This window comes from Mya arenaria, chromosome 3 (assembly GCF_026914265.1).
Source record: "Mya arenaria isolate MELC-2E11 chromosome 3, ASM2691426v1".
Taxonomy (NCBI): domain Eukaryota; kingdom Metazoa; phylum Mollusca; class Bivalvia; order Myida; family Myidae; genus Mya; species Mya arenaria.
The window spans coordinates 57,419,493-57,435,847 of NC_069124.1; the positions used below are offsets into that span (position 1 = coordinate 57,419,493).

At 33.6% G+C, this 16,355-nt stretch overlaps 1 protein-coding gene across 8 annotated transcripts in view; it reads right to left on the reverse strand.

Moving 5' to 3' along the window:
* LOC128229202 (kelch-like protein 5) overlaps window positions 1-16,355 on the reverse strand; it is a 59,549-nt gene that overhangs the window by 24,479 nt on the left and 18,715 nt on the right. Inside the window, exon 1 of one of the 8 annotated variants that reach the window (XM_052940949.1) lies at window positions 13,961-14,116. The exons of 3 other annotated variants lie outside the window; for them this stretch is intronic. Coding sequence is in view for 3 of the 5 variants with exons in the window: in XM_052940946.1 (XP_052796906.1) it covers window positions 7,077-7,177 (101 nt within the window). In the remaining 2 variants the exon portion in view is untranslated. Of the gene's footprint in view, window positions 1-1,704; window positions 1,919-5,693; window positions 5,723-7,076; window positions 7,808-12,555; window positions 12,680-13,960; window positions 14,117-16,355 lie in introns of those variants that run through there. 4 more of the 8 variants (XM_052940947.1, XM_052940946.1, XM_052940948.1 and 1 more) reach the window with 4 other exon arrangements.

Sequence of the window (16,355 nt, forward strand, 5' to 3'; positions counted from 1 at the left end):
TGTTATGGGTTAAAGTTGTCAAAATTCAGGTACAGTGGGTTTTTTCTCAACATTCTTTAATGTAATACTAGAAAACTAGGTTGAATAAAACATGAAATGTTGTAATTAAGAACATAAGAGCATACTTGTATATGCCTGAGCTATAATCATGCAGGGTTCAAGATTTTACACAAGAGGCTTATTACTCTGTAAAATTTGGTAAAACAATCATCATTTCTGAAAAGGCACTTGTTTCAAAGACAGCCCGTTTATTAGGAAATGATTTTAAAATATTACCATTAAGTTAAAGAGGAAATGGCACTTAAACCCTCTTTAAAAGGCTCCTACCTGGGACATACAATACTTCTACAATTGAGAAAACACTCAACTCCTATGGTTATTAAGCATCACTCAGGAGGTAAATTTCTCTCAGCTACAGGACTTCAAAGACTCTCAAGTTTGTGCAATCACTGCCAGGAAAAAACAATCCTGTGAAACGAAAGGGACTGAGAAGACCTTAAAATATCCCTCATATAACATCTGGTACATTTTACTTGTTTCCCACAAAAAAAATCAACATTCAATGAGAGGCACATTGGACTTCATGGGAAAAACTTATAAAGGTATCTGCAGCCTTAGCTATTAATTGTATAAAATGGGTTGAACTTTTAGTTTGGTCAAAGTTATCCAAAATGCTTATTGATTGGTCAATATTTACTCAATAATAACTATTCACCAATCAAATCGTTTTGTTGAGTCAATAACCAAAATTAACCAGTGATTTTTAAACAATAAGGCTGCCGATGTGTAATAACTGTGAAATCTTGACGTCTGGTGACCCTATATTATTTTGGTATCATGTGAAAGGTTCTAAAGTGTAGGGCAAGAATCTGTAAATATCATACTGAAAAAAACATTGTAAACATGCTATTTTGACCTTAGAAGATTGAGCAATCGGTAATTTCACTTCCAATTTCAGATGAAATAAAGAACAAAATTACATTCTGAAATCACATTGTCTAGTAGTATTTATACTTCAGATCAGTTATTTTACATAATACATAGTCATCGGCACACAAATACCTTTCAAATCATACCAAAAAACGTATGGGGTCACGTGAGGGTTCAAAATTATTATTACAGCCAGTTAAAGCAGTGGTTAGTGCACTCGCTTCTCAACCGTGTTCGATTCCCAGCCTGGGCGCATAGAGTTTGGTATTATGTGGTAAAACAAGTTGGTTTCCTCAAGGTACTCCAGTTTCCTCCTCGACACATGACTCACTGCACTCTCGCGCAACATCTTGCCAACAAGAGTGAATAATATAAATTGCGATAGTTTGTTTCACAATCGTTGTAAAAATAAATAGGTTTATAAGACTAATATTATGGCCATGCAATGACTTGATTAAGTGGCTCACTGATGTGTTCATCAGACACCTTAAAAACAAAATATTAAAACAGAGTCATTTACTGCACCCAGAACTTGTTTATTTAACTTTCAATGTGATATCCGGGAGATTTATATTCACATTTATTTATTTTAATCAAATATTTGTTTTATAAACTGTGAATTATGTGTAACAGTATGCTACATCTCATTTCTTGATATTAACCTTTTAAAAAATAAAGCAGCCAAGAGGAATAAAATGTGAATTCACATGAAATGTAATGGTTGAAAGTCTTCTTGAAGAAATTTAGATAGATCAAAATCCCCTATGACCATACCTGAATCACTCTGTGACAAGTTCCAGGCCTGACAAAAGTAACACTTCAAAATTGATCAACATGCTGACTTGAACAATGAACTGTTTTGCTGAGCACTCTTGTAAATCAGTAATACAACATAACATTCCTTGTGAAAACAGAAACCCTAGCCACTCAGAGACTGACACATTTGATAGATCAATTACCAACTTGGTTCAAATATTTCAAATGTGCACGCACTCCTTGTTATTTTCTTATGGGAAAATATTTCTAAAAACAATGATCCACTTGTTTTCAATTTCAAGAGACTCTAAATTATCTTTGTCTTTAAGCTGTTCCGAACTTCCCTCACACACAATTGCCACTTGGCACATTCAACATTTCCACGTAATATATATTTCATTCCTGAGATCAAGTTTAATGCATTTGAATATTTAGAAATGTATGTACTTCAAATTTTATGACTTATAAATTATAACAGCATGCTAAACCAATACCATGAGCACCACAAGGGAATGATAACGCTCATCTGTTCTTATTTCCTGAGGTGAAAAGATAACAAAGCGTAACTTAAACAAATATTAAACCAGTCATGGATCCTGCTACACATGTGTGTTTTGATTCGGGCAAAATGTGCATAAAGTTTCATTTGAATATCACAAAGTAGTTTGAGTAATGCACCAGTCAATTGTAACCACTTTATTGTGGGCCCTGTTTGTACCTTCCAGGTAGCCCTGCAGTGCTGGGTGGATGCAGAGGGTTTTTTTTTGGGGGGGGGGGGGGGGGAATGGGCCTAATACCTCGGGTCCCTGGGATGTGGGGGCATTCCAAATTTTACCAGCAGCAAGTCCTCTTTCACCTGGGTTTTGCTGGATGGAGCGTTAAAGTCCCCACTATTACCAGAACACCTGGGGGGGGGCTACAATTGACTGGTGCATAATGGACATACTAAGGTGGAAGTATTTGTAAGCCAACGTCTGTGACAACGACACCTGCTGGAGGCTACCCCGTCCACAGGGTTTATTTTCGATAGGAATTTTCCCTATAGGACCACAATACCTCACAATGTATTGTTGCCAAATTAACAGACCAGCTTATAACATATTTAGTTTAATATTTTACTAAGCTTTCAGCCTTGAACTTCACTCAGCATGATATCAATACGAATACAGGACACCTGAACATTGCTAGAACACTTTAAGATCAATGGAAAACATCATGTAATAATTAAACCTTTGATCAACATGCTTTTTCTTTGCATAACTTCTGTGATTGTTGTGTTAGAGGCTAACATCTACTAATTAAACCTTCTCTTTGTCTTTAATGAAGTAAGAAAGGGTATTACAGATTCACCAATCAGGCATTCTGGCAGGTTAATTAATGGATTGAGACAGCACCTGATTTAAGTGATCTTTTATTGAATACCAGGTAAAGGCAGCATCAAACATAAACATGTAATAAAATACTCACAGGTACCATGAACAACCTCACCTTGGGTTCAAACCATTAACATAACGCAGCTTGTAAGCTAGTTTCTTCTTATTTTTGCATAATTTCTTGTAGATTTATAGGTGAGTCATTGAGGAAAAAACATGAACGATTTGAATTCTCATGTTTGCTGATTTTACTTATGTTTAAAAAATCTGCATAATACATTGTTTATCATATAATAAGTTTGAATTAAGTCAAACAGATGAAATTTTATAATACACAGGTAATGTTTTAACTAGTCCGTTTTAGTCAGTCTGTCAATGTTTCTGAGCACATATTCCATCTGTCTGCCTGTCTTGTAATGTCTGTCTGTCATGTCCTTCCATCTGTCTTGTATGTTTGTCTGTCTTGTAATGTATGTCTGTCATACAATGTATGTCTGTCTTTATGTCTGGCTGTCTTGTAATGTCTGTCTGCCATGCAATGTCTGCCTGTCTTTTTTTGTCTGGCTGTCTTGTAATGTATGTCTGTCTTATTATGTCTGTATTGTAATGTCTGTCTGTCATGCAATGTCTGTCTGACTTTTATGTCTGGCTGTCTTGTAATGTATGTCTGTCTTATCATGTCTATATTGTAATGTCTGTCTGTCTGTCTTGTATGTCTTTAAATGTCAATCTGTCTTGTAATGTATTGTCCATCCATCTGCTTTATATTTCTTGTATGTCTGCCAATGTTGTATGCTCGACAGTATTGTAATGTCATTCTGTCATGTTATATCAGTATGTCATGTAATGTCTATCTGTCAAGTAATATCAGTCTGTCGTATAATATTTCAGTCTGTCATGTAATTTATCGGTTTGTCTTGTAATGTCTGTCTGTCTTGAAATGTCTGTCCATCTTGCAATGTCTGTCTGTCTTGTTTTGTATGTCTGTCTTGTTATGTCTGTCTGTCTTGAAATGTCTGTCGGTCTTCTTATGTCTGTGTCTTGCTATGTCTGTCTGTCTTTGTTATGTCTGTCTGTCTTGTTATGTCTGTTCTACTTGACATGTCTGTTTGTCTTGTTATGTCCATCCATCTTGCAATGTCTGTTCGTCTTGTAATGTCTGTCTGTCTGTCTTGTTATGTCTGTTTGTCTTGAAATGTCTGTCTGTCGAAATTAAATGTGTGTCTGTCTTGTTATGTCTGTCTGTCCTGTAATGTCTGTCTGTCTTTTTTTTAATGTAGGTCTGTCTGTCTTGTTATGTCTGTGTGTCTTGTAATGTCTAACTGTCTTGTTATGTATGTCTGTCTTGTAATGTCTGTCTGTCTTGTTATGTCTGTCTGTTTTGTAATGTCTGTCTGTCTTGTTATGTCTGTCTGTCTTGTTATGTATGTCTGTCTTGTTATGTCTTTCATGCAATGTCTGTCCGTTTTGTAATGTCCGTCTGCCTTGTTATGTCTATCTGTCTTGTTATGTCTTTATGTCTGTCTTGTTATGTCTGTCTGTCTGTCTTGTTTTGTCTGTCTGTCTGTCTTGTTTTGTCTGTCTGTATTATTATGTCTGATTGTCTTGTTTTGTCTGTCTGTCTTGTTATGTCTGTCTGTCTTGTTATGACTGTCCGTCTTGTTTTGTATGTCTGTCTTGTTATGTCTCATAGTCTTGTTATGTCTGTCTGTCTTGTTTTGTATGTCTGTCTTGTTATTTCTGTCTGTCTTGGTCTGTCTGTTTGTCTTGCTATGTATGTCTGTCTTGTTGTGTCTGTCTGTGTTGTAATGTCTGTCTGTATTGTTATGTCTGTCTATCTCTCTTATAATGTCTGTCTGTCTTGTTATGTCTGTCTGTCTTATGTCTGTCTGTCTGTCTGTCTGTCTGTCTGTCTGTCTTGCTATGTCTGTCTTGTTATGTCTGTCTGTCTTTAAATGTCCATCCAGCTTGTTTTGTCTGTCCTGTCTTGTTATGACTCCTTCTGTCTTGTTAAATTTCCATCTGTCTTGTATCTGCAGCTCACAGTATATTGAAATAATCAACTTTTATGTAACCTTATTAAGTAGGAAGGCCTTAAACATCAACATATAATGTTAAAAGCAAAAGTTTAAATCAGAAACGATCAATATTACCTCAATAATGACACTAATTGCTGTAATCTATCATAATTCTCAGTTTTTACAAATGGCAATGATTCATGAAATGAACTTTTTAATACATAACAGATGAATATAAGTAAACAGCAAATTTTGTGCCAGGTGTTAAAGTAATAACATCAAAAGACTCATCTTTTCTCTTATTATTTTCTAATTTTTATGATGTTTTATCTCGAAATCTTTACCCATAAACCATTGCAACATCATTTCCATATTTTCTTGGAATTACTGTGGATTATTGAGAGAAATGAACTCATTTCCATTTCATATCGCTATGTGTCAGATAATTATACAAGTCTCAGCTTACTTTTAAAATCATGGATAAGGTAGACAATTTCCTTCCATTTAGTTTTCAAATTTTATTTTTTTATATTTTAGGTTTCAAATACATAATTGTGTTTTCTTTCGATAATTATACAGTTATAGTTTTGTTTGATGAATAATACTTCAAGCTTACCGTTGGGCAGACATTTCCAGAGAAATAAAAGCCTAACACTTTTTATAAGGAGAATAGAGTTAATAAAACAGCAAACAGCTTTTAGCCATTGTTATTGCAGACTAACTAATTTCAACTTAAATATGCCTATCAAGATAATCTTGTAGATAAATACAGATATTTAATCCTAGATTAAAGGTTTTATGAACACCATTCTGTTAATAGGCTTTGACAAAATAGTATTACACGATGACTCAGTGAAAGCATTTCCTTAAAGGGGCTGTCTCACAGATGATAAAATAGCGGAAAAAAAAGAAAAAACTTGGCATCGATATGTACAATGCATTCAAACTTACTAACTGAAGTACCACATAGTTTACAATTTATTTAAGTTCAGCAGTTATTTCATATTTTTCCATTAAAAAAGATTACTGGGTATGTCTACCAGGTAGAATTCATTCCTTATGCATGATTGGCTAGTCAGTGTTATCACATGATATTACCGAGGCAGGTGTATAGCTTAATTATGTCACCCGATTAGAGTTAGCCTTAATAGCTCAGTTAGTAAGACGTTGGACTTCAATTTTGGCGACGCGAGTTCGAACCCGGTCACCGATACAATTTTTTTTTACATTTTGGTACTTTTTTTTTTACAATTATGATATCAAAGCGTAACGCATTCTATTAGATAATTGTCCTGAGATTCGTTTTGGTGCCAATCTGTGACACAGTCCCTTTAAAATGAATGTGAATCTTATACTTGAAACCTGAAGCAGAATTTCTCCACAGATACATTCATGACTGATAATTCAAGCCAAATCCTAAGAAATAAAAGAAGTGCATATTTGACAGCCCAAAACAAAACCATCTTATTTCAGAAACACACACCTATATTCATTTAAGACATGGCTGCCAAAAAACAAGCACAGTTTACACTTCATTATGGTTCAATTTACAGGATATGCCTCCAGCTCAAATCCTTTGTTAATTTTGATGCCAGGTGACCCCATACAATATCGGTATTAATTGAAAGGCATTTGCTTGGCACTGATTACAAATAAGTGACCTTAAGTACATCGATGTATTTATCATAATAAAATCAAATTATATTTTGCAATCTTTGAAGTCCAAAAACACCTTTGTCTCCTTATTTTCAGTAAAATAATTACATTTTCTGTACACAAACCCTTTCAATCAATACCATAATAATATGGGGTCACCAACATCTAAAATCCACATATTTATGAGTAGGATACATCATACCTCAGGTTTCAAACACATACTACTAAAAAACATACTGCAGCTATAATTTAAAGTTTATGTCCAAATATTTTGCACAAAAGTGACCAACAGTGACCTCAAGTAGCAGGGGACAATGTCTGCTGGTCACTTTGATAATTATACCTGCAGTAAGGTCCACTGGTCATCTTCTTTCTTTTCAGAAGCCGCATGGACAGCGTGGTCAACACACGACTCAGCTTATCCGAGATTCGATCCCCAACCATCTAGACCATGATCAACACACTTACAAGATCCAGAAATAGTTTAAAGCATAAATCGATAGCACTAATTAATTTTGTAAATCCTGAAAGTTCTGATGTCTGTCATTAATGCATGGAAGCCTAAATCTCCTTGGCTTTTAATTTTGCTCGTAAGTTATTTGGTTTGTAATTCATTCCATTACAGTACTTAACCATGCAGGTCCGTAATTATACATTTACATTTCCTCAGCTTGTATTCCTGAACAAACTCTTACATTTTACTTTAAACGGTAATTATGAATCAAAGGTAAGAGTAACCAACATGTCAGATGACTTGCCGCTGGTAACTTACAAAATTACACTGTTGTACCCTTCAAGAAACACAAAACACCTTTCAAACCCTCATAACTTCTTTATTTTTACTAATTCAAAACTGTCAGAATAGTGTGTATTGAAGCACATTTCAATGAATGCCATCTAACAAATAAAACATGTCACATTTCAGAAACCTCCCACCGCCTAAAAACACATGTAATTACACAATTTACATCCTGTTCACATAAAATTGCTGTCATTTATTCACTTGGAGCAGATTTCCATACTTTTTTTATACAATCCATACCAAATGCTAATGAAGACATTACTTATATCAAGATCTATAAAATCTGTCAGCGGGACAGCACCAAACTCCCGAGCTGTAGGCAAGCAATGACAGGGAGTCACTCGGGGAGATTTCAACCAATCAGAACGTCACTGGGGAGATTTCAACCAATCAGAATGCAGCTAGTTTCCATCTGACACTTTGATCCCCTCGGAGTTAGATAATAATCTTGGTAGGCAGTTTCAATAACTCAATCATGTGGAAGATAATTCTGAGAAAAATCTCTTTGACAGTATTTATTAGAAACCAAATTTGATTATTTCACACAAGAAGAGATAAAATGAGTAAATCCATATTTCATGACATAAAAATTGTAACTTTCCCTTTGACAATTCGAATGAACATGGCAACAAAATATGTTGATCTGAGAGCCAATATGTTGCAACCAGATTTAAGACAACTGTATTTATTGATTTGAAAAAAAAGGCAAAATAAATGTATTATCCATTCAGAAGTACCTGAGTTGCAAAACGCTTATAATATTTTATGGCAACAACAGTTGTCAAGGCTTTATACTGACAAACACAGAATTTCAATGTGAAATTGTAGTCAGCTGTTGAATAATTAATAGTTTTACATCAAATCTATTCGTCATGGTAATTATGAAATCAGTTCAATGGAAATAAACATTGCAGATTGTTAACAGATGTGAAATGTCTTCAAGCAAGGGAACTGAATCGTGCCTGGTTTTCTCATACAAATACATGCTAATGTATACATTTCCTGCCTGGAACCATGATCCAAAGGGTCACTTTATCCTTCAGAAAAGTCAGGAAAGTTTATTTGAGATCAGCTTACAGACATCCTAGATAAACTGGAGAGGGTCATGAGGGAAGAAATAATCCTGATGTTTCAGATGAAAGACAAGCAAGACTTTAATCAAGTGTATATTAAAGTGTAAAAAATTCAACTTTTAGATAAAAAGGTTATGTTCATATTAGAGCAGTGTAATATGATCATTATAAACAACGAACTGTCGAACAGATTAAAGGTTAAAGACATTATGATGGCTTTTCTAATCTATATTTTTCACTGTCAGATGCACAAGTTCCATCATCATAATTCACCATGGCACGGTGACTTCCGGATTTCCCAATAAAAATATTGTATTTGTAAACTTATTTCGAAATCAAACTATTGATTACATTTATGTAAATCCATCGACAAATAACACTCAGGATAAGATGTCTCATAGGGCCTCAAAAATAAGAAAGTCAGTGAATTATAAAATCTCAGTTATTTTTCTGAAAAAAATAGCCGAATAAAAACACAGACAAGCACAAATTTGTAAATTAGAACTGATTTACACTCTAAATTACAAGTATATACAAAATCAACATTGAAGCCACAGAGTCTGAAGATGATTAAACTATACTTGGTTTAACTAATTTTAAGTCCGAACAGCTGCTTCACTTATTACGCTTAAATTAGAACTTAAATATTTAAAATATAAATGGATGCAGTACATATGTTGCAACATCATTAGTGGATTTGATCAATTAAATAACAAAGACTGTTCTTATAATTAATTTTAGGCAATTGCTAATTAATTTAAGTTTGTTAGTATGACTGCTTCAGAACAGAAATAAAAAGTTTGATGTGATGACCAGCTAGACAATGTATATTAAATTGATGATTTTTATTATTATAGCATATGGTTCATGAACTTCTTTTGATGAACTTGTGAACAGTTCATGAAAGAATCATCAACTTTGGTTCATGAACTGTTGATGAACTACGTTGATGATTTTTTTTCAAGAACTTGATGGACAGTTCATGAACATTCATGAACAGTTCATGAACATTCATGAACAGTACCTGAACATTCATGAAAAGTTCATAAGTTCATGAACAGATTCTCAACAGGGTAATAATGACAACTTAAATAAGGTGAAATCTAATCTTTTAGAATAAGGTCGTTTTTCTTAGGTGCCTTATATAGGTCACCTTATATTCATCATTAAATATGTGTTCATGCTCTTTCCTATTGCATTATACTAAAGGAACAATATACGTGAGTTTCTAGCTGAACTAACAAACACTATGTAACAATTAATTCTCCACTTTTTTTTATGTGTGAATGTTTACATCGACACAGGCTGGTATGAATAAACACATTCCCAGACCAATACAAATACAGACTCCAGTTTAACATTTTTATTTGAGTCAATATAATTTGAAGGGCAGAAGAAAAAAGAAGGGGGCCAGTGGGGATGAAAATCTAGCAATTGGTTTATAGTGTCAATGATTATCAGGGTCTTTGTGTTGATGCTGAATCTTTCAGTAAAATAAAAGGTATGAAGGAATAAAAGTAAAAAATTTATGATTTAAAAAAAAAAGTTAAACAATATATATAGTCTTTGGTAATATTTTGGGAAAGGCATAAAGGTTTGGTCTAAAAAAATTCCGGTTTACAATCTGACAGACACAATCATTTTTCTGCAAGAAGAGAAACAGAAGTGTTCAATGAATGAACTATAATAATTTGTAAAAATTGCTCCAGACAATCTTGTAACTATAATATTCGTATTTTGATTAAAAGAAAATTGTTACGGAATTGACATTTATATTCTACAGAACAATGTACCAGCATAATGCTTCTGAAATCTGCAGATGGAACTAAATCATTCGTGTCTGTTTGCTATAAATTGAATCTCGCTCAAAGTTTAATCAACGTTGTTTTTTTGAAGAAACATAATATATCATGCAGCAACACATTTTTTGTGAATTAATTGATTAAGGTTTTGTTCCTGTATTTTTTTGTGTGGAAATATTGATTATTGAGTCACGCCAAAACCTGAGGATGACTCAATTCTTGTGATCAGGGAAATTAAAAGAAATTGAGGAGTCAAGTGGCATCAGTACCAGGGCTTTATTTTCAGGAAAATGTAGGAGACATATACAGCCATTCCATTAAATCATGTCACTTAATTATTTAGTATAGGCTAGATATGTTGTTTTTTTTGAGAGTATTACCATATTTATTTGTTTAGTACGAGTGCTTTATATTGTAAGATTATAAAATATATAATTATATAGCAAAATCAAATTTCTGAAGTTTAAAAACTAATGGAAAAATCTGATAAAAAAGCTAGCTATTCTACAGAGAAGTACTGATACTTATGCTACACATGGTTGCCTGGTAAGCACACTCCCTTCTCACTACAGGCCTGGTTGGATTCCCGGGCTGGGCGCATAATCATGAGTTTGGTTGGTGGTCACCATTTAAGCTGGATTTGCTTCAGCTCTTCCATTTCCCCCACAACTTGAGACAACACTCTGGCACACCATCTTGCCAACGAGAGTGACTTAGCTAAAGTTTATATAACTTTCTTCACAATTGTGAAATAAATATTAATGTTTTAACTAATGCTGCACAATGCAACACAAAACATGATATTTTATGCCATTTTTAAAAACTTGCCAAGGGAGACAATCACTCTGGTTCCCTATAATATAATTATTCCTCTTGTACTACATTTAAAAGTACAAGACAAGAAAGTGGCAGATTATATATTAATAATGTACTGACTTTCAGTTGCTTAGAAAGTAATTATTCCTGACTTCAGACATTTCAAATTAGCACTTTCCATATGATGTACCGGTTCAGTAGTTTCAAGTTTAATACCATCATTTTACAATATAAATCTAAAAGCATTTTTGTTGGTGATAAACTGGTTTTTTATATCAGTTTCACGAACTGTGTATTTGTTGTTACAGTTTCAAATAAAACCCAAACCAGTTTTATCGTTTTTTAACGAAAACCAAAACCGGTTTTTGAAACTATCGAAACCCCAACCGGAGGCGGTTTCATAGGTTTGTTCCATCCGAAAACAAGTTCACTTTGAAAATCAACATGGCGGACAGTAATCAAACACGTGTGTTGAAACACCTTTTATATAAAACAGGCAAACGACCATTTGCGGTATCATTGTTTTGAAGAAGTTCAGGAATAATGGCTACATGCAGTAGCCCCGCCATGCTATTGAAACTGTACACAAAACCATGCATTTGTTATTTCAAGCAAAACTATCATAACCGGTTTCGAAACTACTGAAACCGTTGAAACCAAAACTGAAACTGGTTTGGTATCAACAAAAACGCCCTTTATATGAAGCACAGTAATCTCAACAGAACATTTTGAGACAGGTAACTATAGCGACACTTGTACAAATTTGGATGGACTTATTTAAACTACCAACACAAGTACAGTAAAATCCCTATATGCGACCACTCCGTTTTGAAGACCAACCCACTAATGAAACCGATTGTATTCTAAATTTAGACTTTTGGAAGAAAAAGCCCAAATTTTAAAACTTTAATGATATTAAAACATTTCAACAAGCCCTGGGTGCTATATTAAATCAAAATTTGAGCACCCCGGAAAGCTTTTTACCAGTGCAGGGCCTCGTTGTGGGCTTGTGCAAATTTTTACAACTGCAACATTACTTTCCAATGTCAGATATTCCAGACTTTTTCAAAAATGAAAGATTAAAACCACGGTTCAAGCAAACACATGCTATCTTATAAACCGATAATACACTTATAGTTTAATATTAAATCATGTCTTTACAATGATGCTCATTTGTTTAATGAATACTGTAAAACAATATGTGCAGTTTCAAACCATTTTGGAAGAATCCTTTTTTGATATGAAAACTATTTAAAATTGAAGCATTTAACCATATGAAGAAATTACATTTTAATTCAGTTATAGGTGTGTCACAACATCGGGGATTACCTGCACAATGTATCATTAAACGAGTGGAAACTCGGCAGCTTACTGTCCAACTTGTTGCTTGTTACGGCACGCTGCATCGTGTAACAACGTTCCGAATAAATATTAAATGACAGAAAAGTGATTCAACGTTCCAGATCAGATAGCTACATTTGTTTCTTTGATTAAAAAGTTAATGATCAATAATAGAGAGCCAAATGAACTGTAACTTTCTCGCATCACTGTTGACTTTTTCCGTATAAGATATCTGTAACGGCTTTGTCTGTGACAGTGCCAGTGTGGTTGTGGCTGACAGTCTCTACTCAAGATGTCGACTTTTCACCGCATCTAAATCCAATAATTCTACAGATATTGACTGTAAGCAGAATTTTAATTCGTATAAAAGGCATTCTTTTCCCCCATGGAGATAATTAGAATAAGAACATTATTCACATGAATTTTGAATTTACAACATGCTATTTCACAACGGACTGATCATGCAATTTTACTCATGAATGCTTTGTTCATGTAGCTGGACATATCAAAGCAGTATTGAAATTAAGAAACTTTATCATGGAAATCAAACTATGTCTATTTAACTTCCTTATTGGGTTTTTTTTAACACTTATAATAAATATCTTCTTAACTATTTCTGTTATTTGTATGTGTTAATATTATGTATGTCACCATTTCTATGTCTGTTATGGCCATAGACATATATGCTACTTTTGCCAATAAACAATGATCTCAATTGTTAATCCTTTTCATTTTACTTGAGACACAAGTATGTTTGTACTAACATGACTACAGGTAATAAGTTATTACATATAACTGATCTGCCATGCATGTACTTGGATCACAGTGTAAACAATCTACCACTAAATATCTGATTCCAGTTCATGACCAACTCACAGGACAAGAAATTTGATACAAAATCATTGGTGAGGTTTGATCAATGTTGCTGGAGGCAGGTTACACATAATCTGTCCTAATCCTCCATTACTGTCATGTTTCTGTTGACAAGAGGCCTTCATGAGTCATTAATATCAATACACACATACAATTCTATCTGTACCTGAGGCTAAATCAATGTTTAATTGGCTAAAAGGTTTGCAGCATATCGTGACCTTAAAACAGACCAAAGCTTTGAACTGGTTAGTTTTAGCTTAAAATCAATAGATCAAGAACTTAATTTCATAAAACTGTTTGCGACAATGAGTTCAAACAAAGACAGAAATCAGTTTTGATGGACAGGATTTGCACTTGGCTGCTTCAGTGCTCCAACAGAAATTTAAAAAAAAAACATGCAAAAAGTCACGAAATGCTGGTTAATACCCCATTCAATGTCCAGTATAGCGAGGATATCATCATTCTTATAAAAGAAAGTGAGATTTTCAATAAATTTAATGACAATGTTTAAAACATGTACCTTTTAGATTAAATGTGGTCAGAGCAAAGTTGAATTCCTTGATGCAATAATCCACTTTCCATAATCCATGTTGGACAACAACCTGTATGTTTTATCTTGTGACTGACTCAGACAATGTAAATATACAACTTGTACACTTGACAATCTTTTGACCGAAATCTATATATAGCATGTGAGGACAAATGACACAAAGGAGGAGGCCCCTAGGGGGTATTTACTCACTTTTATCAGATAACTAAGCCTTTAATTGCACATTATCTCACCAATATTTCACGGGGAAATGCATTCAGTTGCATCCTTTATGTCTGGGGATTTTTCCTTAAACTAATAAATCAGTCTTATGTTTACTTAAACCACTTGTACCATCAAAGACATAGTCCAGTACTTTTAATCACTCAATAAATCTAAATGAATAGTCATATAAAAAAACAATAAAAATTCTTTAAAAAATATCACTGAAATATATAAACAGACGTATTAACCCCAACGTGTCTATGAAATAATAAGGCACAATTACAAAAATCAATTTTAAAAGAGTTGAAAATTTTGAAGTTATATCATTAACAACTGTTCAATCTCCATGGGAGGTAACTTCATTAAAGCATCAAAATGACAAAAACGCAGTTATCTTCCTTATAGCTTCACATTTTAGTCTCTTCTACCAAGAGTACCATGGAAAGAGCTCCAACGTTCGTCTGTTGTTTTTATATCTCAGTTTAACAATGGGCATAGCTAGACAATTAACACAACGTTGATCGTGATTACGCTATGCCTAACATATCGATAACGTGACCCGTCAGTTAGGGCCCTTTGACAGGTACCCAGAAGCAGACAATAAGAATACTAGTATACAGAAGTTGTACTTGACAACCAGATAAAATTTGCATTGAACAAGGAAATAAGTCACAATAAAGGCAATTATAACATTAAATCTCTTTAAAGTCCTTTGTCATTAATTTAATGCAAAATATAATTCAGGTAGAAATAATTTTTTTGAGAAATTAATTTACTGTTCTAAATACAAATGATCATAATCAATACACAGTCGAAACCCGCTGACTTGGTATCCCAGGGCCCGGTCAGAATACTTCAAGCCTCGAATATCGAGCCAAGCGGGAATGCTTACCAAGAGTAAAATTAAATCGGTCCTTTACATCCAGTTCTAAGCCAGAGCATATTGAGCCAATGGGTTTCAACTGTAAGAGTTATACTCTGGACTGCGTCATTCGCATAGATGAAAAATCCTCCTTTTTTTATCTACAATAAACTGTACATTTATCATCTTTTTGTGACATCAACTTTAATCTGAATTTAAAACATTTGGAATTAAAATAGATTTTTCTTTTTCTCTAAAATATGTCCGAGCCAACTTAAAAACAAATGTAAATATTCAGCACTAAACAGCAAAAAATTGAGACTATTTCAAAGATATGTGAGGTTACATGAAATGATTTACACATTGAGAGGGTTGAATTATTCTACTTATAGGCCTCTTTACTACCAATCAAATACCCAAAATACATAAATGTCAGTTTTTCAGCCTTTTCTGATATTTGTCTTACTTTCTCTCAGTAATGAAGAACCCATATTGCAATTCTATGCTGACATTGGTTTATGAGAACAAATCTATAGAATGCAGTGCTGACAGATAGCAACAGGCAACTGAATAGCCCAGTCTAATTTGAAAATTGGTTGGTCAGTCATGTGTCAATCAGCTAGTATGTCAGGTTAATTATTAAAACCAGAGGTTGAGCCTTGCAATACTTTCATGTACTGTATAATATTGAAACTTGTGTACTAATTTTCAAACATCTTGAAAAAGGATTTGAATTATGGCCAAATTTTTTTGCAATACTACGTCAACAACAACACCAAGGCTATAAAAAAAACTTCTTTTTTCTTCAAACAAGAAGGCCATGATGGCCCTATATGGCTCGCCTGATTGGATTAATGGTTCTAAAGTTATTGATCAGACAACATACTGGACGCCCAAACGCTTGCCCATATAAAAACAATAACTCATACAATATTTAAGTTGGATTTATATACCTTGTCACAAAAGAGCACATTGTTACTGTGAATAAGTTCATGAAGTTTGAAGTTGATATGTTCAATGATTGTAAAACAATAAAATAATCACAAAAAGAGAAAAATAAATATATGAAAAATATGGAAAAAAAAATAACATAATAAATTGATAATAGGGAAAATATTTTGAAATCGAGCTAATGGTCTCTGAAGAAAAGATTTTTAAAGCTTTATATATAGAATTATATAGTGAAAACTAGCCCTGCCCCTATGTTATTCTTATGAATCACATTGGGGTTAAGGAATTTGACAGAGAGTCACCTTAGGAACACTACTGTGAAGTTATTTTGAAATCGGGCCAAAAGAT